Source organism: Anthonomus grandis, chromosome 11 (assembly GCF_022605725.1).
Source record: "Anthonomus grandis grandis chromosome 11, icAntGran1.3, whole genome shotgun sequence".
Classification (NCBI taxonomy): Eukaryota; Metazoa; Arthropoda; class Insecta; order Coleoptera; family Curculionidae; genus Anthonomus; species Anthonomus grandis.
Window position 1 is genome coordinate 30,013,352 of NC_065556.1, and position 24,157 is coordinate 30,037,508.

The 24,157-nt window shown below is 31.9% G+C and overlaps 3 protein-coding genes across 7 annotated transcripts; 1 reads left to right on the top strand and 2 right to left on the bottom strand.

Moving 5' to 3' along the window:
* The first annotated feature begins 345 nt into the window (after positions 1 to 345).
* Positions 346 to 1,969, top strand: LOC126741907 (luciferin sulfotransferase-like). The gene is made up of 5 exons (XM_050448377.1): positions 346 to 655; positions 715 to 811; positions 861 to 1,035; positions 1,234 to 1,354; positions 1,423 to 1,969. Exons 1-5 carry the CDS (start codon positions 469 to 471, stop codon positions 1,812 to 1,814), a joined length of 972 nt encoding a protein of 323 aa, XP_050304334.1. The 5' UTR covers positions 346 to 468; the 3' UTR covers positions 1,815 to 1,969.
* Positions 1,830 to 16,194, bottom strand: LOC126741905 (uncharacterized). 5 transcript variants are annotated; one of them, XM_050448374.1, is made up of 15 exons: positions 16,036 to 16,194; positions 10,480 to 10,640; positions 10,257 to 10,428; positions 8,309 to 8,440; positions 8,094 to 8,240; positions 7,864 to 8,039; positions 6,921 to 7,079; positions 6,707 to 6,847; positions 6,484 to 6,637; positions 6,278 to 6,432; positions 6,073 to 6,221; positions 5,830 to 6,019; positions 5,620 to 5,777; positions 1,995 to 2,169; positions 1,830 to 1,933 (listed from the first exon to the last, which is right to left on the bottom strand). In XM_050448374.1, exons 2-15 carry the CDS (start codon positions 10,633 to 10,635, stop codon positions 1,853 to 1,855), a joined length of 2,145 nt encoding a protein of 714 aa, XP_050304331.1. In that variant the 5' UTR covers positions 10,636 to 10,640; positions 16,036 to 16,194; the 3' UTR covers positions 1,830 to 1,852. The 5 variants fall into 5 exon arrangements, with proteins under 5 accessions (XP_050304331.1, XP_050304327.1, XP_050304328.1 ...); XM_050448370.1 differs by having other exon boundaries at positions 6,921 to 7,088; XM_050448371.1 differs by having other exon boundaries at positions 6,921 to 7,088; positions 16,041 to 16,159.
* Positions 16,195 to 16,314: 120 nt separating this feature from the next.
* On the bottom strand, positions 16,315 to 22,148 carry LOC126741909 (uncharacterized). Its single transcript, XM_050448379.1, has 5 exons — positions 21,824 to 22,148; positions 17,195 to 17,264; positions 16,900 to 16,965; positions 16,730 to 16,844; positions 16,315 to 16,542 (listed from the first exon to the last, which is right to left on the bottom strand). The coding sequence occupies exons 1-5, from the start codon at positions 22,020 to 22,022 to the stop codon at positions 16,381 to 16,383; spliced, it is 612 nt and encodes a 203-aa protein (XP_050304336.1). The 5' UTR covers positions 22,023 to 22,148; the 3' UTR covers positions 16,315 to 16,380.
* Between the last annotated feature and the right edge of the window lie 2,009 nt (positions 22,149 to 24,157).

A 24,157-nucleotide genomic window follows, 5' to 3' on the forward strand; every position in this document is an offset into this window, starting at 1 on the left:
AAAATCTCACCGCCTAAAATTTCGGGACATTTTTGCCACGGTTGTTATCATTAGAGGATAAAAATGTTTGCCTAGTAAACACATTATTTAAAGGTTTTGTTATTGACACTGTTGTACGAGGGTAAGTTAAAAAAATTATATAAAAAAATTCATATGTTGTGTGACACAATTGCTTTATATACTAAGTATGACAAGCAAATTATCATTTAAAATATACAAGGTATCTCAGCAAATTTTTTGGTCCAACAGAATCAAATTAGGTTTTCAAGAAAATACACGTATACATACAACCAACACTTTACGAATAAAGTATATAGTTACACAGCGATAAAAAGTGACATAAAACCTCATTTGTTTATCCTGCCAAATTTGTCATGATCATCAAAGCAAGGTAGATTGACTAATTATTATTACATCTTATTTACCATCCTAAATTACATGTGAAAACATTACAATAAATTGAGCAATATGACGTCCATATACAAGATACACCGGGAGAGTGAGCCTCCCTTATCATCGGAAGAAATCGTGAGTAAACATTCGAAACCCCTGGACGGAGTGTTTATCCCTAAAAAATTTCTGGAAATCCAAGATGACGTAGCCGATTGGAAAGTGAACGAGGCCGATGTCTGGATAGTGAGTTTCCCTAAAACTGGTGAGGAGTTTATTTGTTTAAATCGCCCCCTTATGGCTTTCATTCGATTTAATTTAAAGGTACAACCTGGACTCAAGAAATGGTCTGGCTACTGTTGAATGACTTAAATTATAAGGCGGCCGAACAGAATTTAATTAAACGTTCTCCACAACTAGAGTGAGTCATTTTAAATAATTTAAACACTAGTAAATGAATTTGTTTTTAGGGCTACTTGCTTGGTACGATCGCCTTATCTCAAGTACTTCCGCCCAATTATACCAAAACCAATTATAAACTCCTTAAAATATGTTAAAAGCCAAAGAAGCCCTGCTTGCATAAAAACGCATCTGCCCTGGAATTTATTACCCAAGGAAATTCAGAAGGGTATTAAGAAACCTAAGGTAAGACACCAATTTATGCATAATTTATTTGGAGGTGATTTTTATAAACAATGACGAATAATAATTGATCTAATTGGAATTAAAGGATTAAATTTGGTATCCAGGTAGGCCTGGTAAGGCAATGTTTGATATTGACGTCATTTGAAAAATAAAATTGTAAGGATTTACATAAATCTCCCTGTTTTTTTTTTCTTATAGATTATATATATTTCCCGAAACCCTAAAGATACTTGTGTCTCCTACTACCATTTTTCGCGCTTAGTCAAAGAGTTCGATGGCACTTTGGAGGAGTTCTGCAAACTGTTTTTAGCTGGAAAAGGTAATTTGCACTTAAATTATTTCTGATTACACAATGTGACTTGGAAGTTTACACAACTTTTTTTTTAGTAAATTTTGCACCTTTCTGGAACCACGTCTTACCATTCTGGAGACGTCGCAATGACCCCAACGTCCTTTTCCTAAAATACGAAGAGCTGAAGTCGGACTTGCCGGGTGTGGTCCAGAAAACTGCCAGATTCTTGGACAAAAGTCTCACCCAGGAGCAAACTGATAAACTGGCAAGGCATTTAAGCTTTGACAGCATGAAAAATAATCAAGCTGTGAACTACGATTGGTTGGTGAAATTATCGCAGATCTACAAACCGTCGGATAAAAATAACGTTTTTATGAGAAAAGGGAAGGTGGGAGGGTACAAGGAAGCCATGACACCCGATGTGATCGAACAGTTTGACAAATGGACGGAAGAGAACACCAGAGGCACCGGACTAACTTATTTTTAATAAAACTACCTAAAATAAAATTTAAAATTATTTATTTCTTATAATTCTACGTGAACATATTCAGTCGTTGCTTTCACTTCTTCATGGTAAAAGCCCTTGCAGGAATCATTGTAGTAAGTCTGAAAGAAATTAATAAAAAGTTTTTAATAAGAAAATGTTTGTTTTTTTTCAAAAACTTACTTTACAGCTATCGTCTTCCATAAGTACCCCATATAAGTCCCAGTATGATGTTCCCGTGTGGGAACTTAAGAACCATCCGGCTATTAGGCTGAAGCCCTTATAAAGGGCTTTTCTGACGTTTGGTAAGCTTGCGTCCTCGTTTGACTCGTCTTGGTTAATAAGGCAAAATACGTACCTAAATAAAGATAGAAATATGCAGGATTTTAATTGGTGTTTTATGAAATTAATTTGAAATGAGTATTAAATTTTTGATTTTAGGAAAACTATTGCTGATAGCAAAATCTGAATAAATCATTCAATTATTTGGACCAAATTATCCGAAAATGTTTATTTTTGGAGAAGTCTTTTGGTTATAAGAGAGGTATCAAAAGTCTAAAGATTTGTTTTGGTTCCTGTTAGAATCGTCCTAGAATTGTTTTGCACATGCGCAGATTGTTTTATGCTTTTTGGTTAAATTAGAATTGATTCCGAATTGAAAGTTTGGTTTTTTTTTGGACCGGTTCAGAATTGTCCTAGAATCGTCCAAGAATCCCTGCTCGAGAGTAGGGATCAATTTAGAATCAGGCAGTTTGCACATGCGCAAAAAATATATCCTTACAATTTTACTCGACTTTACCAAATTTGAAAAGAAGAAGTAAATAAGTTGTGTAAATATGTTGCAACACTTCTGGTATAACAACTTCCAAAACACCTTCTAAGTCGTCAGAACAAGCTGATGTATCGCTAGATGTTAAAAGCTTCTCCTAATAAGCCAAAATACACTGTGTAAAAAAATCTTTGAAAAATTAACTACCTACTATTAATGCAGTTACATTCATTTTTATTCCAGTCTTAATGTTTAAAAAAATATAAAGGTCCAAAACCAAAGCAATAAGCAATATTCAAAATTTCAAAACAAGTAATAGTAAATAAACAATCAGAATCTGCTGTGCGTCAAGCGTTCGAGTTCCATACCATGCAGAATTGAAACGGGAGCGATTCCGGATTTTACTTTACGGCGCAACGAGTTCTGCGCAGTTCTAGAATCATCCCAAAATCGGAACCAAAACAAAGCTTAATATAGTCACTAAATTAGGTGAACAAAATCAGCTGAAAACGAGTATCATAACAATAGGAAAAAAATTTAAGAAGTTTGAGAAGTATGTATTTGAGAAGTGACTCAAATACTTGCACGATAAAGTCTCTCATCTACAAAAAAGTCAGATCCCCCTTGAAATTGTTGAAGCATTGGGAACGTGCCTAAAAAGAAACAACGAACTGTTCCCTGTATTATCTGAGATCTACGACATTCTGAGCTACCATGACTCGAAATGGAAGACCTTATACGATAAAATAGATGAAATTCATAGCCTCCATACGAGAACTCCTGAAAACGAAAAAGAAACCTTATTCCATTCCATCAGGGAAATGAAGCAAGACATTTTTAATCTCTCGTCTATTCTCCTGGATAATCATGGAGATTCTGTTAAGGTCCAGATACACGACTCTTTTGTAAAAGAGGAATGGGAATACGTGGTTGTGTCTAGGATCCCCTCATCCTATACAGCACACTACGTCAAGGAGAAACTTAAAACCACGGACTTTGTTAGATGCTTTCCTATGCTGAAGAACAAGGACTGTCCAGACTCAGACTTCAAAGTTGGCGTGCAAAAAAAGGAGCACCTAAAAACTTTAAAAGACCCAACTATGTGGCCAGCAGGTACAATTGTAGATGGCTACAAATTGAATGCTTCAACCCATCCAGATTCACCAACAGCCAAGACTCAGCTGCTACGCCAGAGAGATCTTTAAGAAATGCTTCAGACAAGGAAGCAATTGTTGCGAGTAAGTCCCTTGCACGGGAACCCTCTAAAATAATAATAGAAAAAAAAAATGAATGAAGACGAGCCCTTTATGGATCCGTTGACTCCGCCAATAGTGAGGCTGTACCAAAATTCTGATCCTGAGAATAGCCGTTATCTATTGGCCAGACTGAGGGTCCCTTCAATTTTAAAATCACTTAGGCCCTACCTGGCATACCTCCACGACCTGCCGGCGAGTACATGCTTTGAAGGGCACACGAAAACTAGCATTAAACTAATGCTTGCCGCAGAAGGACTTCCCACTGACATGGACTCCCTGAGAAAATTATACTGTCGGTTTCATAATGCCTATGGTATTGGTTCGGCTGAAATTGAAGCAGACCTCTCCGCCTTTGGATCCTTCTTCTCTTCAGAAAGACTCCTACGGCTCCAGAAAATTAGAGAAGGTCAAACTAATTATTTTTTTCCAACTAAGTCAAAAAATTTTTAAATAAAACGACGCTAATAGAGGATCAAGCACCCTCTAAAAAAATGGACGTTAGCAAGCTTAATATATTCCTCATTAACATTCAGTCCTTAAGACATAAAACAGACGAATTACATCTTTTATTGGAAGAGCTAAACTTTCCACATATTGTTGCCATAACAGAACATTGGTTAAAGACTGATGAGCCTGTATTTATTAAAAACTATACCACTTTAGCTAGATATAATAGAAGTAATTTATTTCATGGGGGTACTATGATAATGTCCACTAACAACGATTTTTCCGCGGTCACAAAATTTGATAATGTATTATCTGAAAAAGTATTCTAATTTTCCATCGTCTATCATAATACCCTTGACCTTTATATAGTTTGTATTTACAAAACACCTGACGCGGACGTGCAAATTTTCTGCCAAAAATTATTAAGCTTGCTAGAATCCCTGCCCTTAATAAGCAAATTAATTTTTTGTGGCGATCTTAATATTGACTTCTCCAGTGTGTGTGCTGCTAAGGAATCCCTTCAGTCCATATTTGATTCATTTGGGATGGTTATGCATATTAACTCCCCAACCAAAACTAGCTCTAGTATCATTGACTACGTCGTATCAACCTTTGATCCGGAACTCGTTGATTCAACTGTCTTTAACTCAGGTTTCTCCGATCATGAAGCAGTGTTAACTAAATTTTCTCTAAATCACAAAAATAAAAGAGTCCCGCGCAAAATATGCCGTATCTTTGGGGAAAAAAATTTCCTAAATTTCAAAAATCTATGTCTAAGAACGGACTGGGACTTCTATCCTATCTGATGATGTCAACACTGAGTTTTCTCGATTTATAAAGTCACTGTCTGATTTGGCATCCAACTCATTTCCTCTTAGACCCATCAAAATTAAACAAAAAAAACCATGGTCTACTAAAGGCTTACGCTTGTCTTCTAAAAATATACGCTCCTTATCACACATAAAAAAATTCTCAGACAGTGTGTTCTTCCACGATTACGTAAGGTTGTACAAAAAAATTTTAAATTTTATGATAATAAAGCATTGATTGATTGATTGATTGATTTTAAGAGAACCACTCAAGGTATCAAAATTTTTTAATTTACCATTAAATCAACTGAGCAAAATCAACTGAAAATGAGTACCATAACGCTAGAAAAATTCTGATTTTTACAAAATTTTATTAATTCCGAAAGAACCATTAATGGTACCAAAAATCTTAATTAAACACTAATTGGTCATATAAAGTCAGCTGAAAACGAACACTACATTTCAAAAAAATGACTAGTGGAAAGTTTGCAGATGACCACCCCCTCAAAATATATACATAATCTTACTTGTCACACTTAGGTTCAGACTTGGCAAACCTATAAGCCCGATTTACTCTCGTAATGGGCTCAATTATCTCCATGTTAATTGTATCAGTCAATTTCTCTGTGAGTTCTTTGGAAACTTTCGTGGATGATATCGATGCTTGTGCCATACTTAGAAGCTCCTAAAATCAACTGAATTTATTTGACAGTTCTTCTAAAATACAAAATATATACTTTGGAATATAGAACGATTGGTTCCACATAAGGTTTAGTATCCAGAGAGGCATCCAGATATTTCGCCGAAGCATAATTGGCAAATTCAGTTAAGGACGCGGCGGGGTTTTTCAGATCAATTAAAGCCTTCTTGGGAAAACCAGCTGATTGGAGGTATGAGTTACTGAACGTAACCCCCATATTGACATATCTGGAAAATCAAATTTCGCTTTAAGGCCCTTGGGGGGGTCCTACGCTACTTACTGATCCTGAATTTTCTTATCTGACATAAGCTTCAATAGGTCAACGAGCTTAATAGTGAGTTGCCGAATCCAGTATCTCCTGAACGAGTGGTTTTCGATGAGACTCTCGAACTTTTCGTAGTCAAAGTTGCCATTTTTATCAAGAAATTGCTTAAAAAGAATAGGCTTTATAGGACACTTCCATATTACAAATATGACTTATTTACTTTAAATGCTTGCTGTTCCTTCAGATACCCCAGCAGTTGCTTCCCCATGTCAGAACTCATAAAGTTATCAAAATAAATGTGAATCCTCTCGAGCACTGGTGGCATGGCCCAGGTGTGGCTCGAATGACTATCTGCACGCTCTTTCGCCTCGTTTCCTAACATAATTTTATTTTAAATTTCACCCGTGATGATGGCGGTTGATTTACCTGTAAAGGCGTTCAAAGTATTCATAATCATCGGCAAGTAATCCATGAAGCTCGCCTTTTCTTTGCCAGAATCGTTTGTTTGTCCTAAAAAGGTGCTGGCGATGTTCATTAAGCTGTCCAGGTCGAGTGAGTCTTCTTGGGTCTTTTTTTGGGCCTAAAATAAATTTAAAAAACTATTTATAAAAATTATACATTATTACAAGCTATTGAAAATCGTTTATACCGATTTTGGTTTGATATACTCGTTATATGCCTTATATAATTTAATTAGTTTCGGGATGAGTTTTTGATAATCAGGCTTTTTAGTTTTATCCATGATCTCGTGGTAAACGTCCATGGCGTCATCGATGCGATTAAAAAAGGTCTGAAAAAGTTTGGTTAGTGGGTTAGTAATAGCTTGGAAAAAGAAGGAGGAAGATTGCGAGAGAGATACACACTTCATACTGAGGCCCCACATAGGCCTTGGCCAATTTGACAAACAAAGAGAAATTATCAAAAATGAAGTCTATGTCGATTCCACCAATTTTTTCATTTTTGACGTTATTTCTTTTATCTAAGCCGGTTGACTTTTGGTCCTGAGTGTTATGGTTCTTAGCCTGAAATTGCTAGTAGGTTAGAATATGTTAGTTACAAGGGAAGCATCTATAGGGTGTTCCAAATTGGAGGGTAATGGTGGAGAAACCTTGATAATGTCAAAGACTTGGCAAACATGTAAATAATTTAGAAATTCATAAAATTCATACAATTTTATTGATTTTATTGGGCTTTTCAATGTTTCAAATAATTAAAATAATTCTTTTCGGTTGCCAAAACAATGAAAGCAATTTTGCCATTTTATTCAAACAGTAAAATCCAGTACCTTAGGCGGATAATATTTTGAAAATTCATTTATCTATATAAATTGTCAATATAATCAAATCAATCAAAAACCTTATTCCAAATTACCTTGTAGTAGTTTTTCAATAGAATGAACAAATCTTGACATTATTATTCCAAATTACCTTGTAGTAGTTTTTCAATAGAATGAACAAATCTTGACATTATTAAAGGCTTTACAAGAATCCATTTATTTTAAAAACTTCTAAAACGATCCTTATGATTTTTATTTTATATGAATACCAATGAATTTCTTTATTATCTAAAAGTCTTTCTATAAGTTTTCGTTGTGGAGTTATCGAGTACTTTCCCAATGGAACGAAAAAAATCTTGATACTGTCAAGGCTTTACAAAAATCTAAATATCTTAAAGACTCATACACCGATTTAAATTACTTTTATTTCATATGCAAGCCGATAAAGTTCTTTACCCAAAGCCTTCTCATAACCACCACTCTCTCTATCCTAGAACACCCCTACAAATCCCAACCATGCCCAAACGCACCTGCTTCACCTTCGGTTTCGCCTTCTCACCCTGCACCTTCTTGGGCTTCTTCGACTTCGAACTATCAGCAAACATACTCAAGACGTTCCCAATTAATTCAGGATTAAGTCCACCATCACCATTACCTTGGGAACCACCTAATAGAGCGCCAAGACCTTGCAGCAGAGCACCACCACCTAAAATTTCGTTTGCCTAATCACATAAAATTCAAACGAGAACAGGAGAAGTACCTTGGTTGCCTGCCCCAGCCCCTAATAGGGAGCCTAAACCTTGTAGAAGAGCACCTGCACTATTCTCATTTTCTTTTTTCTTGACATCTTGAGGTGCTAACAGGGATCCTAAGCCTTGCAGGAGAGCAGCACCAGCCTCTCCATTACCTTTGGAAAAAGGGATTTTAGTGCAAACCTTATGAATAAATAGCTTAATTAAGTGATTAGAAAAGTACCTTGGCCTCCAGCTAATAAGGAACCTAATCCTTGTAGTAGGGCTCCTGGTTTCCCTTCACCGTTTCCATTGTCCTGCATGGCCCCTACTAGGGATCCTAAGGTTGACAGTAGTTCCAAAGGATTTGCTTCACCTTTAAACCATTAATAAATAAATAAAATCAATAATAGGTCTTCATTTTTAATTTGATTAAGCGATTTCTTATATCCTGTTCTCTAGAGTACGAAATTATAAAACATTTAGAAATATTTAAATTTAGTTTACTTTTTTGGCACATCTAATACAGTAAGTCAAACTAACCATGTAGTTATTACCAATCAGAAGCAGTGGAAGCTTAGGTCTTCAGCAAACAGTAATTTCTGGCACTAGAAGCATTCTAAATAGCAAAAAACCCCAGATGTAACAACAGACTTTATATATTTAAATATCTCTATTCCAACAAAATTGATATGTCTTTTCAGTAGGTATATTCTAAAGTGATTTAGTAATTTTTTTAAAAGTCCTAATTTTTCCAATTTTGTAATAAGACATATAGGTCTAATGCCTTTTGAAAATCAGTATAAATTACATCGATTTGCGCTTGATTGTCAAGATCGGAGCCTATAAACTGAGAAGTGACTTATGACCTATTCTCCATAAGCCCATATTGATCAGAGGAGATAAATAGTTTAATTTAAAAACAAATGCATATTTTGAATTTAAGGCAATGATAAAAATAATCCCTTTTTTTAAAGAATATTTATCATTCAATTTCAAGGTCTGGTATATATGCAGGGTTTCATTCTATATACACACTTTCAAAAAAAAAATTGAAATTGCACACCCGGTATACGAGGAAACCCTGTACAAAAGACGCTATTACAAAGTTACTTTTGATACATTTCATCAGTGACGGAATTACGTAAAATTTTAGCTATAATAGATGTACTTTAAACATCCTCGGAATATTCAGGAAATTTTGGAGGGTTTTTGTACTTATATTCCAGAAATATCTTGGTATTCTACACGTACATTGTCATTTACAATGAAAGGAAATCTAACTAGAGGTATCTATATCTAGTGCCTTATTAGAAAAAAAACTAGGGGCATGTTGTCCTTGTAATATAACTTAATAGGAGCACGCCATCTTTAAAAATTATAATTAGAATAGAAAAGGTTTCAAAAGTAACTAGGGGTACGTCGTCCTCGATATACAGCCCTTAAATAAATGAAATAAAAATTCAATGGGCAACTAAAGATACTTCGGTCATCCTCCACTAAATTTATTTTTAAAAATATTAATCTCACATGTTTCGGACATGTCACCATGTCCATCATCAGGGATAATAAATTAAGGGGTTCCGTCAATACATCTTATAAGCAACAGTTTTTGTAAATCCATGTTTGGTCCTATTCTCATGTATCTTAATTCGTTTTAACCTCGTCTAAGGCACTAGATGTTTAAGATATATTGACGGAACCCCTTAATTTGTTAACTCTGATGATGGACATGTTATATGTCCGAAACATATAGGATTAATATTTTTTTAAATAAATTTAGTGGAGGATGGCCAAAGTATCTTTAGTTACCTATTGGTCTATTAACTGCACTGCAAGAACGGACTACTTCTTCAACTTTAAATAAGAATATGTAATAACTAGGGGTTTATGGTAAAATAATTTTTTTACAGACATTTGTAGTCTATAATTACGAAATAAAAGTTTATTTTTGAATTTATTCTAGACAGTTGGATTTTTTAAAACACTTGGAATGAATTGAATTTTTTTTTTGCGAATGTTTTGGTTAAAATGCCTGGAAAAATTGAGGGATTTTATTTGCTACCAATGTCTGGAAATGATAAATAATTTTATTTTCCAGATATTAATAAGCTATTTATGGAGGTTGAGAATTGTTCATTTACATTAAAGAGAATAATATTCTTTTTGCGTTTTATTAAAGATTTACGTACCGTTGGACTTTTTCTGACCCGTGGACTTTTTAGGTACTTCCTTGCCCGCCTCGCTGCTACTCAGCAAACTTCCCAAAGTTTCCAGTAGTTGCCCGGAGTTTTCTTTTCCTAAATTCGCCAGTACACCGTCGACAAGTTGTTTCGCATCGCCGTTTTGCAGTAGACCCTCCACCTGAATTAATAACCTAAGAAATCTTCCTAGAATTAGTTTAGAAACACTTACGATTCCACCGATGTTTCCCAATTTGTTTTTCTTCAGAACCTCTTTGGCGATATCCTTTAGGGCTTCCGTATCTATCTTGTTGTCTTCGACGTTTTGCAAGGAAGATTGTAACAGGGTGAGAGTGACCAATAGGGTTGTTAATATTCGGTTATTCATGTTTACTGTAAAATATTTAATTACGGTTAGGCACGTAAGATTATTTTATTGTTTAAAGCGAAACATGCCACGACATAACCGCGAACGGTTTGCATAATAGTTCCTTAAACAGATAATGGCTTATCTCGATTTGAAGTACCTTATACTTAAAGCCTTATTTTTGTATAAAAGGTGTTTTTTTTTTGAATGTACAAGGTGTCCCGAATTATGGGAAATAAAAGGTCTTTTCAGACACACTGATTGGTGCAATTGAAGTGAATAAATTTAGAAAATATTGCGGAGGGTTGTTGGGAGGGGTCAGAAATAAAACAGAAACCTGTTTACCTAAATGTCGACTTATATTAAGTTATCCTCAGGACACTGAAATGGATTCAAGTAATTACAGAGATAATACAAAGTATATAAAAAACACTATTAAAATAAATTATATGTATAAAATATTTTTTTTATACATTACACCTCTTACCTAAGCCTAGGTTCCTTTAGTTATAATTAGAAGACATTTATAAAATAGAAGCGTAGAGCGTGTTTTTGTGGGCAAACTAGAATCAACAATAAGCCAAGAAACAAATGTTTTTATTCTTCCGAGCGTTTATTTATTTAATTTTTATGAATAAATGTTATGTTGTTAAGTTAAGGATTAGTAGATAAGGAAGATGTATGTATCTATACGTTCAAAACCAGAAACTTAATTTTTTAATACACTGTGAGATCTAAATTTGGGACATACACTCTTTGACAAAAATTAAATTTTATGTTTTAGTTTTATCTTTTTGGTAGTAAATTAATTAAATTATAGTAAGTTGCACTTAGATCATCGGTGTCTTGTTTTTTATTAATACTTTCTTTATACTTTTTTATATTAACCATTTCTAGTAAAATTCTTTTTTTATAATTTGATTCTCTGCCAATGATCCGACTGCTGTTAAAACCAAATTGGTTTTGTTGATTGAAAGAGTGTTCTGCTAGAGCAGTCTTTCCAGACGTTTTACGCTTCTTTCGTGCCCGTTTGACCCACATACAGACCTTGACAATCAGAACAGGGTATTTTATAGACCACGCCACTTTGTAACTCATTTGGTGTTTTATCTTTGAGTTTTGAGAATTATTTGTTGATGGTATTTTCATTTTTGAATGCTATTTTGACTTCATCATCAGAAACAACTCCTGTTAGCCTTTCAGACAAACCTTTGACATAAGAAATATTTGAAAATTTAAGATTTTGGTTTTGTTTGACTTTAATAGGTATAGGATTGTTATATAGTCGCAGACTATATTATGCACGCCACGTCGGGCCCGAAAAATCGTGTTTTTTTGGAAATAAAAATTCATATCTTTGGCTGTATGGCTAGTGAAACGATGAAATTTGGCATAGGGTCTCTCAATACATTGAGAATGATGGATCCGTAAACAATTTTTTTTTCCGGTACCACCAAACGGAGCGGTACTGTCTCAAAGTCAAAAATTCGTAAAAAAATTGGTAAAAATCGAGTTGCTCACGAGATCTCAATTTTAAAGCGTTTAATCGAGCTGAAATTTTCAGGATATATGGGTTCTTGGGGCTTACGTGTCTGTATACTTTGGGCCAGATCGGTATATAGGGTGAGTTATTATAAGCGAACAAAAGTGACTAAAAAAAAAATTCAAACTTCTCCAGAGGCTAAATAAAAAATTTTATAAAAAAAGTGTTTCGGCGAAAAGACTTCGTTTTATAAGAGATTTGACATACTTGGAGCTTTTTTTTGTAAAAAAATTATTTTACGAGTTCTGGCATTTTCAGTTTTTTGAGATTTCCCGCCAAACAATACTTATTTTGGGAAAAATTTTTTTTTCAAAAAATAACTTTATCCTTTACCTTTCATATGCCATATAACCGAAATTTTTGGGAACCATACAGGGCGAGCAATAATGAACTTTACCCATAAAGGTCCGACCTGAAAATCACTTTTTATTTAATAACTTTTTAGTGGTAGCACCTGGACCATTTATATTCTCAGGGATTAAATACTTTAATAACCCCATTATTTGTGTAAAATTACAATCTTCCAACTTTAATAGGTTCTGAGCAATTTGAATTTTCGCGTTTAATTCATTTGCCACGTCCCTGTACATGGTGAAAAGATCAGACATCATCTAAAAGATCCGAAATTTTGTTTTACAACACATACTAAAATTTCAGGGTTCCAGCGATAGTACAAGTACCCGAAAAATGCGATTTTATGAAAAAAGTCCATTTTTTTGCGTTTTTGCAGGTAATTGGAGGTGTCAACCTAAACTCTGATGAAATGGCTAGTGGGAACAATACTTTGACGCATGGTGGGTAAAAATTTTTTGCTCGTGACAGGTGGCCGGGACTTGGTTGGGTTTTTTGTAAAATTATGAATGAAAATGAACCGGAAACGATCAGGGAAAGGAAGCACCGAATCAGAAAATAAATGGGCTTTCCGAATCTGTGCATATCAATTGAGGAAATTGTGTATTGCGGCCAGGAAAATTCGGCAAACATTTTGACGTCTTCGAAAAATGCCGTTTTTTTGAAAAGTCAGTGGTTTTATACCGGGGTGAGACGAAATGAAATTTGCCCGATTATTTTATTAAAATTATTCGAATATATACACGGGTCAGTCGTAATGATCTATTTAATTTAAAATAAAAATTTAGATATTAGGTGAGTTTTTACTATTTAGTTTATTATTAATAAATGTTAATAATTCTTAAACATTGCTTTTGGGTTATAAATGAAAATTTTTTAAAATTATTGATTTTTAAGGTTAGTCGAGTATCATAACTTTTTTGGTATTGGTGCGATTTGGTTGAAATTTGGTACCCAGTACCTATTTCGGATAAGATTAATAAATTTTTACAGATATTTGACATGACTATGTTTTAAGGTCACGTGACTACCTTAACTTTCTTCCTATTTGTCCGATTTGATTGAAATGTGTATTTGGGGTTTATTTAGGATGCAATTATTAATTTTTGACAGATATTTGACATTTGACTTCCGGGTCACGTGACTATTGTAACTTTTTTGCTATGAGTCCGATTGGGTTCAAATTTGATATTTATGCTTTATTTAGGATACAATTAATAAATTTTAACAGATAATTGACAAATTATATTTTAAAGTCACGTGACTTTCATAATTCTTTTGCTATTGATCCGATTGGGTTGAAATTTAGTATTTAGGCTTTATTTAGGATGCAAGTAATAAATTTTGCCAGAAATTTGACATATTGAGTTCTAGGGTCACGTGACTATCAAAATTTCCTATTTGATTAAGATCTGCTATTAGATGATATGTATATATTTATAGATAATATTTTGTATTACCATATTCCTTTTATCTTAATTAGTTAAATTATTTCTTAAATTTGCCTTTAAAAAAAAATTAAAAAATCATCGGTTCGAATACATAGGCTTTAAAGGAAACTTATCTTCTCTCGTAATATTGTGGCATTATTATAGATTATGAAAAATTTTGTCATAAAGCTTTTTCATTACTTTTTGAATGGTCTTTAGCCAGAAAAAAGAAATTTTGAATTTGGAGCATGTTTTGAAAAATTTTCATTTTGGGCCGGATTTTGTTTGAAAATCGATAAATGCAAATAAATAGGTTTTCTGTTCATTTTAGAGTCAAATCGATAATAACCTTTTTGAAAGGTATCCTGAAGTAGTACAAGATAGAAAAATAAAAAGTTGAAATTTTTCCATAGGGCTCTTGATAATTCAATATTTATGATTAATAGTTTTTTACAATTTTCTCCGAATCTGTGATAGCTATAATCAATTCGTTTTAACATTCGAATACCTCGTAACATTCCCTAGAACTTTTGCTTAAGACAAAAAGTTGTCAGAGTTATAGTTTATTTAGAAAAAAAATAAAAACCATTTTTTCACAATTTTTCATATCTATACGGGCTTACATTATAATTTGTCGGTTATCATTTTAAGAAAAAAAATGCTACCGTGGGAAAAAACGAGATTTTTTTTTTTTTCATATTTTTACTAATATCTCGACTTCTATAGCTTCGATTCAATTCGTTGATGGTTTTTTTATTACTCATTTCTTCCTGTTAAATCTTTTCATAATTTATTACAATTACTTTTGAAAATAAAAAAGTAAAATTTAAAAAAATCGACGTAAAATCCCGTTTGTTCTATTCCAATAAATAATCGCTTATGGGAACTTTTCTCTGAATTTGGTATTTATGGTTTATTTGGGATACAACTAATAATTTATGAATTTACTTTATTTAGAATACAATTAATATACTTTGAGAGATATTTGAAATATAAGACAGTATATTGACACACAACGCGACTATATAATAAATTATGCTTCTTTGAAGCATGATACCCCAACCACTGGTCATCTGTTTCCTTGGCATATAAACGTTAGTACACCTGATAATTTTTGTTTTGTTTTAAGAAATCCTCTAAGGCCCATCACTGACAGGACTTAGAGGTTCCAAACTGGTTCCCACGGACCAAAAGTATAGCAGCGAAGCGACTATACTTGTTGTTTAGGATTTTATTTAAGAGTTTAAGAGGAAAATTGTTTTTTAGTAAAATATTTTTTTGATGAAAACTGGAGTGAGATGAGGCTATTGCGCGGGATTTGATTGGTAGTTAAGAAATCTCTCAGAGAAAGTGGGTTTGTGATACCAATCAGTGATGATTGTATTATCTTATGTTCTGATTAATAGAATGTCTAGAAATGGAAGTTTGTTATTTATTTCACACTCTATAGTGAACTGTAATTTAGGGTGGAAACTGTTAAATGTACTTTTTATGTTTTCTATTTCAGTTTTTGGGAATACACGTGGCAATGTTTAACGGATTGTGCCTGAATGTAATTTTAATTGTGTCGTGGTTTTTTTTTTGTTGTTTTAATTTTTGTACACTTAAAGAACATTTATTTTAATAATGTTTTTTATATACTTGAAATTACTTTGTTTTATCTCTGTAAATACTTGAATCCATTTCAGTGTCCTGAGGATGACTTAATATAAGTCGAAAAGTTGGCATTTAAGTAAACAGGTTTCTATTTTATTTCTGACCCCATTCAACAACCCTTCGCAATATTGAAGATATGGGGTCACAAACACGAAACTGAAATATAGAAAATTGCTGCTAAAAGAACACGTTATTATTTGAATTATATGAGAGTCATTAAAATCGCTCCAATATTCTTCTCGATTATGGCCTGAGCGAACAATAAAAAAAAATTAAATAATTCCAGGTCAAAGTTGTATAAACCTTAACGAGAACGATTCAATTAGCATCAAAAAAATGCTTGCACGCCACTGCTTTTAATTGTTTTTTTATCACATAAGAGAGCTAAAAATTTAAAAAAAATTACGTTAGCAGTGAAACAACCCATACCAATTTACTTACCTTACTAAAACTTAATAAAAACCAACAACAAGAGAACCTCACGCAAACATATCACCACTAAAGCTTCACCACGTATTTGAATAGTAGGTACTGCTGTTTTGGTAGAACGACGATCGCGTACCGGTACCAAGAGGTGAACTGTAACGGTACCTGGCGAGGTACCGGTGAATCGACGATAAAAGCAGTTAAAATTTAATGTACTTCAAGAATTTTCATGTCAAGGACATGGACGAGGAGGAGGTTGTTGGTGCCATCTATACGATTTTCAATAAAACCCTCTTATTTTTTTTTTTTAATTTTAATATGGCAATAGAAACAAAATAATGGAATGTATCGCAAGCAATTTCAATTGGTCAAGGCCGGCATCTGTTGTTGTGGTTCCAGTGACACGTAATGGGTCCCTGTCTCTGGAACTGGGATCAGCAGGTTTGCAGTAAAGGTTTTCCCTGCGGGGCTGTTGACCTCGGTGGTCACGCTTTCTGACCAATAGGAGGGCTGCAGCTTGTTCTGCAACAAACATTCTTCTATGATTAATTATCCAGTTTAAATTTTAATTATAAGTAATCTCAGGTTGAAGTGGCAGTGAGTGGCAATAAAATGATATCTATTATTGAGTCGTTTTTAATAGCAAGATGAACTTTAATAAGAATAAATAGAATGGTCATTACATATTATTGGGGAATAAAGAGCTTACCATATAAAACACTTTTTCATCAAAGGTTTTCTTTTTAGTTTCCAAGTCTAGTACCAGAGACTCGCTGTACCACGAAGGAACTGTTTTCTGCTTAAAATAGCAAGTGGTCACGTACCTAAAAGTTATTAAAATTAAAGAAAAAAACACTTAAAAAAACATACACAACAGACCTTTTTAGTGTGTTATTATTATAAACATTTCGGGACTCTACGATATGAAGTTCCTTTTTGGTCTGCCTAAAATTTATGATAAAATAACATTTAATTAAATCAATATAACCTCTTATCCTTACACTCTCACTTCCCGTTCGAAATGCTTTAAAAAATATCCGCCATCACTTTGGCTCTTTTTTATTAAAGCGGGAATAAACTTTTTACGTCTTTCGATGCTCATCGTGACGAATTTAATAATAAACAACCGAATACCGGTCGCATTCTTTACCATCAAATTGTTGTTAATATTTACCTTTGTTGTTGTACATTGTATTGGCTGATCCGTGTGGGATTGTCTTGATTATTGATGTTACTTCCATTTTCTAGAAAGAAAAAAAAGTCAACTCTTAGGCAAATGAATTAACATGTATTTATATAACATTAGATTAGATTAGATAGTTTATTAGTAGTAAAGTACAAACAAGTACTTATAGAAGTCAAATAAAATATGTAATGAAACCTATAAATTAGGGATTAAATATTTAAAAAAAATAGAGTTGCTACATAGTTGGTACATATACATGTGAGAATATATTCCGTGCCAGACCAGCTAGATTCGAAACTCAATAGGGCCCTCTTCATGAAATCGTCACCCGAGCCTTATTTATTTGACATTATGGGACACTTTATGATGACGATTTATGGATGCGGAGTGTCTGTCTTAGTTTTAAGTAAGAGTTTTGCTATTAAAAAGAAAAGGGGACATTCGAATTTTAGACAGCGTCTGCGACGCATTATTTCTGAAGAGAAATTTGTTCTGTTTTATTTTAAGATTTTTCGTTTTATTAAGTCATAATTTAATTAAAACTCGGTGTTTGCTTACATATATATAAAAAATATAAAATAGATCTATCAAAAGTTTAAAATTCAAATTGGCTATCATTAGAGTTAAAATTCAATTAAAATACACTTTCAAAACACATTAAAAGAACTAAGACAAATTAAAATTTGACAAGTACTCCCCAAATAAAAAAAAGCTTTTTCTGAAAGAAAACATTTCATTTCCTTTTTATATTGGTTCAAATTTAAAACCTTTTCTCTGGTTGGGACACGGTTATAGAACTTTACACATAGGTATCTGGAGCCGCTTCTGGATCTCTCAAATCGGCAGAAATTAGGTACAAGATTGGATGTTGTTCCTTGTAGGATAATTATGGATGATTTCATGAGAAATATATAGGTTCAAGTTTTTATATTTTAGAATATCGTTTTGATTTTACCTTAGAATAATATACATAAAAATATAGTATTACCAAAATTTAAAATGTGTCAATGGTTTAAATAATTATATATGAACTTATTATCTTAAAAAAAAAACTTCTTGTGCTGTGATGATATTAATGTTATTAATATCTTTCTCCAAGCGTACCTCTACATCCTTAAGTCTAAAAACAAAAATGAAAAGAAAAAAAGTGTATTATAATATTCCAATTGATCAATAAAATTTATAAATAAAGAATCTCTATAATATCATAAATTTTAATAATTATTAAACAAATATAACACAATAAAATATTTTAAATAAAAAACTAAAGATGATCACTTGTAAATAAGAGCTGTCATACATGGCATAAAACTCTTATTTGTATTTAGAGGAAGAATTGAACAATAATTTTTAAATGTGATATATTGGTGTCTATCTTGAGTGTATTTTTACCTTTTCCTTGGCGGAGTCAGGGTATGTGTAGCAGTTGAACTAAAACGGCTTGGATGAGAAATATTAATTGTTGACGTAGACCCCACGATTATTGTAGACCTATTAATCTCAGATGCAGTTATTGTTGATGATGATTGATCAGATGTGTAATTATACAAAATTTGGTGTATCAAGAATATTAATCTATTTTAATTAATCTTACTTGTCTCTATTAGCTTCACTGTTAATGTGTGCTAATAATGTAGTAAAATCAAATCTTTATCAATAATTCTACGGTAAAATATTGTCATACTCTATAAATATACTATAAAAATACATTTTAAAAAATTAACTTCACTTCTAAGGAAGTGATTTAGATCACACAAACAAATATGCTCTTCTTAATCGTGTTGATTTCCAGTAATGAAATCCATTGTTACCTTTGTGTGTGCATGTTCATTAGGCAATCTATAATAAGTATTTGACATTTAATCAAAACGCAAAAAAATATTACAGTAATAAATTAATATGTGATGCCAATTACTATATATATTATTGTAAGTTACATTAAATTAACGAATTTTAGGGAAATACAAAATTAACTTTATACATAAATATCAATATCTAAATAAATTTAAAAATTCCTTAAAGGCAATAAAAAACTAGTAATTTCATCTACCTAATGTCTATTATTAAAAAAACATAACTATATAATAGGTACATAGGTATTATGCCTTTTTTCTGCAAAAACAACAAAAAAAACATAAAATCCTGTTAATAAAACCGTGGACCAAACTCTAGTTTCATGTTTTTTATAGCCTATTAATAAATGAATATTTTGAAAACAAATATTAAGATTTCATGTACAAGTTTTTATTAGGTTTATTTCTATAAGATCCCTTATGTTCCAGATTTCTGGATTAATTTCCAGTAGTAATTTATTTTGGGATTCCCAATAATTTTCCATTTTATTTCTGATCTCTATAATATATTCATTTAATACTTTGTCCAAAGATTTTAATTCTCAGGATTGAGGAGACATATTTTATTTTATTCCATGGTATTAATATTCATATTAAATAATTCATAATTTTAGGTCTCTCAGTCACTGACATATTCCTGAGATATTAAAAAATACCTTAAATGCTTCGACTAAAATTGCTTTAAATGACTGAAGAATTATTCCCAAAGTCAGACAAGTAAAGTGATTTCTTTAATATATTCCAGATTCCTGGACTAATTTTATTATTTATTTCAGGCATTGCAAATAATTTTCCATTTTATTTCGGGCTTTTATAAATTCGTTTAAGGCATTTGAATTTTCTTCCAGACTTTAAGAGACATTCTTTAATTTATTCCAGGTTTTGTTTGTAGTCATTTTTCTATTTTCGAGGCATTTTGAGGATTTCTTAAATCTTTTAAGTCTTTTAAGCATAGCTGAAACATATTAAATAAAATTTTAATGCGTGGATTAAATTGACTTAAAATAATTGAAAGACTTGAACCTGATATTATGAAAAATTATTTCTAAGACCTGAAAGACGTCGTTTAATTCTTTGAAAAAAATTAAATCATTTTCCAGCAATTTTTATATTTTCTTTTCTTATCAGTTATGAGTCAAACTTAAAAAAGTTGGCTGATAACTCATGATGTACGTACTTAAAAATTAAGTGATTTCTGTATAATGTTCCAGATTCCTAGACTATTTTTAATTTTTATTCTAAGCGTTGCAGATAATTTTCCAATTTAGTTCGGGACTTTATAAACTATTTTAAAACGTTTTCCAGACATTTAAACACTCTTGAAAAATTACCGAAAAACCTCATTTTATTCCCATCCTCTTGTAATTTTTAGACTCAAATAGGGATATATAAATGAGAATTTGATTTTTTTCATCTATTTTCTATAATTATCATTGTTTCATTTTCTAAATAATATCTGGATCGTCTGGAAATAGCATTATTCTCCCGTAATGTGTTTAATTATACCCGAAAAACATCATTTTATTTCCATTCTCTTCTAATTTTTACAGTATAAAGATACGCCAAACTTGTAGAGTAAAATATTGTCAACTATTATTATTATTATTAAGTCTATATTTATTTTGATTTAAAATATAAAGACTTTCCCTGGGAAACATAAAATGCCTGGACTATAAGCTACTTCAAATAAGTGACTTGAAGTATTAGTCCAACAGCCTGGAAAATATAGCAAGCTATTTTAAATGCCTGGAATAATTCCATTTATTTTAATTTAAAGAATAAATACTTTGCTGCCTGAAAGATATAAAATGCCTGGACTAGAAATATCATTCCAGAAGTCTGGAAAGTATGGCATTAAAAAGGAAATTGCCAAAGAATAAATATTTCTTTTACAGGCATTTTATTTATTTTTTTGTTAAATTTTAACCCAAACACTCCCAATAATTTCTTATGTCTGCCAGGGATTAATTTTATTTTTTATTATTTTCCAGGCATTAATATTATATACAGGGTGTCCATTTATAAACTGACACATTTTAACTGCTTATAAGTCGAGAACGAAAAATGACAGCAATGTGCGGTTTTCACAGAACTTTATCAATATTTTTAAAGTTTTTTTTTTGACAGTGTTGCCAAGTTTCAAAATTTACCTGAAATAGGAGGAAAAAAATTGATGATTTTCAAAGGGCCATTTCTCAAAAATTTGAAATGTAACACCCTGTATTTTTTAATTTCACATGAAAGCCTGTTAAATCCTCTTTCCGAAAATGTATAAATTGTCTTAAATTCACTCTATTTTTTTTACAGAGCCAATATTAGCAGTAAGCAGTTAAAATGTGTCAAATTATAGATGGAAACCCTGTATTTTAAACGACCCAAACAACATTACAACATTCAAACCTACCATCCGATAACAAAGTAATTAAACACTGGTATATAATGTAAATATGGCCTCTATATAATAATGATAAAAACGTATATAACCCACTATTTTTAGTAACAGACTGGTTGCATTGTTATTGTCACAATTATGTTAATTGACAGCAATTTGCTCGGCGAGTTATTATTGAAGCATCGCGTTTATAAACCAAATCCATAAACCAATAATACAAAATGTGTCGGCAAATGTAATAATAATGGCGCCAAAGCTGTGGGGTTTTGTGACATTAAAATACACACATCGAAACGCAAATGCGTCGATTATTATCAAATATGGATTTTAAATAATACAATTAATGCTCTTCTCAAAAAATCTAAAGCTTACTGGTCTCTTGATCACTTATTTGCCTCTCCTTCTGTTTGCCCATGATCTGCCACGAAAAAATCCTATAAAACGCCCCGTCGATCTTCCCGACATTCCGCTTATCTTCTAATTCACAATTCGTTTTTTCCGTTAATATCAAATTGTAACTATACGCTTTCAAATAATCGTATTCGTTAGGTATTTCGCGTTTCGATTTCATGGTGTTACAAGACAAGGTTAGAACTAACCCCGAAAGCGAACTAATGCGGTTGAATTTGAATTTTAACCGCGGAATTCCTCATCAATGTGGTCAGAGGTTGACTCGACTGGTTGTTATAAATGTTAAATATCAACGAGTCAGAGTAGTACCGCTTACGTCATTGTTTGCTTAGGTTTGTCATTAAGTGATTCGGAGAAGGATTGCTGCGCCAACGGTTCATAATTAACCTGCAAAAGGTTGTTACCGGAAAGTGAAATGAATTAGAAATTTGGGGCCTTCAATTGATTTCGAACAGGTTAATTTTCGGAAGAATTTCTTTTGCATATAGAGTGCTTTTTGTATTATTAAAATATTCCAATTAGTTTTTGACCTTATAATGATCGATATTTTCAAATTTTTTTAGTAAACTGTTTTCGTCTCAAAAAGACATTTTTAGGGAATTTTCTTCTGATTATCATGCTTTTATTTTGAATGATTTATGAATAGTCGTATTGGGTTTTGAGACTTGTGACTTTAAACAGAGTAGTCCCTGAATGGCCCATTACAATTTTATTTGTAATCAATTTTAAATAGATGTAAGAATTTTAAGATAGAAAATTTGGAAAAATAGGGAAATTTAAGAGATTGTGAAAAGATACAAAAAAGAAACAGAAGAAATTACAAATACCGACAAAGTTGTTAGAATATGCATAAATTCTGATTTTTTAAATTTAACGCGACTGATCTTATGGATTTATTGAAATAAAGGAATTTTAAGAATTTGCAGCCAATGTAAGAAACCTTAAAATTTCCAGAGAATTCAGGCAAGAAACAAAAACATCATTTTTTAAGCACTACTAAAATTAAAGAAATTCTATGAATTGCAGTCAATTTAAATATCCTTGGAAGCTTCAGATATTTTATGCATTTTTTTTTGCAATTCCTGAAATTTTAAATGAAATTCAGCTGTTCAACTTAAAGAATTTCAATGGATTTGCAATAAATTGAAGAATCCTAGAAACTTCCAGAAACTCTTTGAGTTTAAAAAAAAACATGTTTTATTTTTATAATATGAATGAATGGCTAACCTAATTAGTGTTTTGTAAATTAGCTTTTAATTAAATAACATAAACATAAAAATAGTGATTTTTAAAGTGAGGATAATTTTCATGAAAATCGATGTTAAGTGATTTCAGTTTTTCCATTTAGATGTTCTCATTAGTTTGACACATTTTTCAAAATTCCTTTTTACTTTAACATTTTTTTAGTTTTTTTTTTTAATTTTTATTTATACAGGGTGTTTAAGATAAGGATCCTAAGCATGGGGATCTCAGTACCTGTTGGAGATACAGCTTCGGTTAAATTAGGAAAAAGTTGTGCACTTTGAAGCGTATTTACATGCCATTGAGAAACAAAAATTTCCATGACCTGCTGAAATATTTGGAAAAACGGAAATTTGCCAATATCGATTTTATTTTTTCCTGACTTTATTTTAAAGATATCAAAAAAACTATTGACACTTTTGAAGTAGTACGTGATGGCGCTTTTAAATTTTATATCCGACGTTTCGTTTTCGAGAAACTACCATCAACTTTATTTTTTTATATGGCGCGAAAAGAAAGTACACCCTGTATCTGATTCCATTTTTTATTACAAATTCAATGATGTATCACATGTCACATTTTTTTTGTTAGATGAAAGGAAAAATGCAAATTTTCTATTTTTTTAGCATATTTTTTAAGTAAACTTTGGAAACAAATGCTTTGACGTATGTAAATACCTGTTACCGAGTCTGTCACATTTTTCTTAATATCTATTTAGAGAGTGATAAAGCTAAATGAAACATTGATTTGCATTGTACATTGTACTACTTATAAATAAAAAAATTTAACAAGTAATAGACAAATGTTTTATGATTTTTCTAACGATATGCAACAAATAATGAATACATTTTAAGAATAACGAAAAAAGCCAATAAATTAACGCATTTTATAAATTTAATTTAAAACAGGTGTTCAAACAGGTTTCCGTTATTTTCTAGACATAAGTATGATCTTCTTACAGTAGCAGTTAAAACATCAGGCAATATCTCTGGCGTAATACTTTGAAAAGCGGCCGTCACACATTCTCGTAACTCCTGCTCATTTCCAAAAGAA